Source organism: Mesitornis unicolor, unplaced genomic scaffold (genome assembly GCF_000695765.1).
Source record: "Mesitornis unicolor isolate BGI_N332 unplaced genomic scaffold, ASM69576v1 scaffold5754, whole genome shotgun sequence".
NCBI classification, from domain to species: Eukaryota; Metazoa; Chordata; class Aves; order Mesitornithiformes; family Mesitornithidae; genus Mesitornis; species Mesitornis unicolor.
In genome coordinates, this window is record NW_010180670.1 from 1,214 (window position 1) to 1,918 (window position 705).

Consider the following 705-nt stretch of genomic DNA (forward strand, 5'->3'; position numbering starts at 1 on the left):
TGTGGGTGAGCAGAGATTTGGGGTGGTTTTTGAGGATTTTGGCTGTTTGAAGGCAGAGCCTTAGGGGAAGCAGAGATTTGGGGCGTTTTTTGAGGATTTGAGGTGTTTAGGAGCTCTGTCCTGTGAGGGAGCAGAGATTTGGGGCATTTCCTAGGGATTTGGGGTGTTTCTTGGGGATTTGGGGCATTTCTTGAGGGGAATTTGAGGTGTCTGAAGGCAGAGCCTTAGGGGGAGCAGAGATTTGGGGCATTTCTGGGGGATTTGGGGTGTTTGAAGGCAGAGCCTTGGGGAGGAGGGGTTTGGGGCATTTCTGGAGGATTTGGGGTGTTCAGGACCTCAGCCCTGTTGGGGGGCAGAGGTTCGGGGCGTTTCTTGAGGGGAGCTGAGGCCGTTTGGGGGCAGATGGGGCTGCGTGCCCCACATGGGACGGGTCCAGGGGTGACTGCGCTGCCCCACAGCAGCACTGAGCCCTTCCCCCGCAGGCTGTTCGCCATGGTGAAGCTGTTCATCGGGAACCTGCCGCGGGAGGCGACGGAGCAGGAGATCCGCTCGCTGTTCGAGCAGTACGGGAAGGTGCTGGAGTGCGACATCATCAAGAACTACGGCTTCGTGCACATCGAGGACAAGACGGCGGCCGAGGACGCCATCCGCAACCTGCACCACCACAAGCTGCAAGGCGTCTGCATCAACGTGGAGGCCAGCCAG

At 58.9% G+C, this 705-nt stretch overlaps 1 protein-coding gene across 1 annotated transcript; it reads left to right on the forward strand.

The window, feature by feature from the left end:
- Positions 1 to 492: 492 nt before the first annotated feature.
- Positions 493 to 702, forward strand: LOC104539575 (RNA-binding protein 4B-like; the record flags this gene model as incomplete). Its single annotated transcript, XM_010183145.1, has 1 exon — positions 493 to 702. A coding segment is annotated over exon 1 (210 nt), but the record flags the coding sequence as incomplete, so codon positions are not given.
- Between the last annotated feature and the right edge of the window lie 3 nt (positions 703 to 705).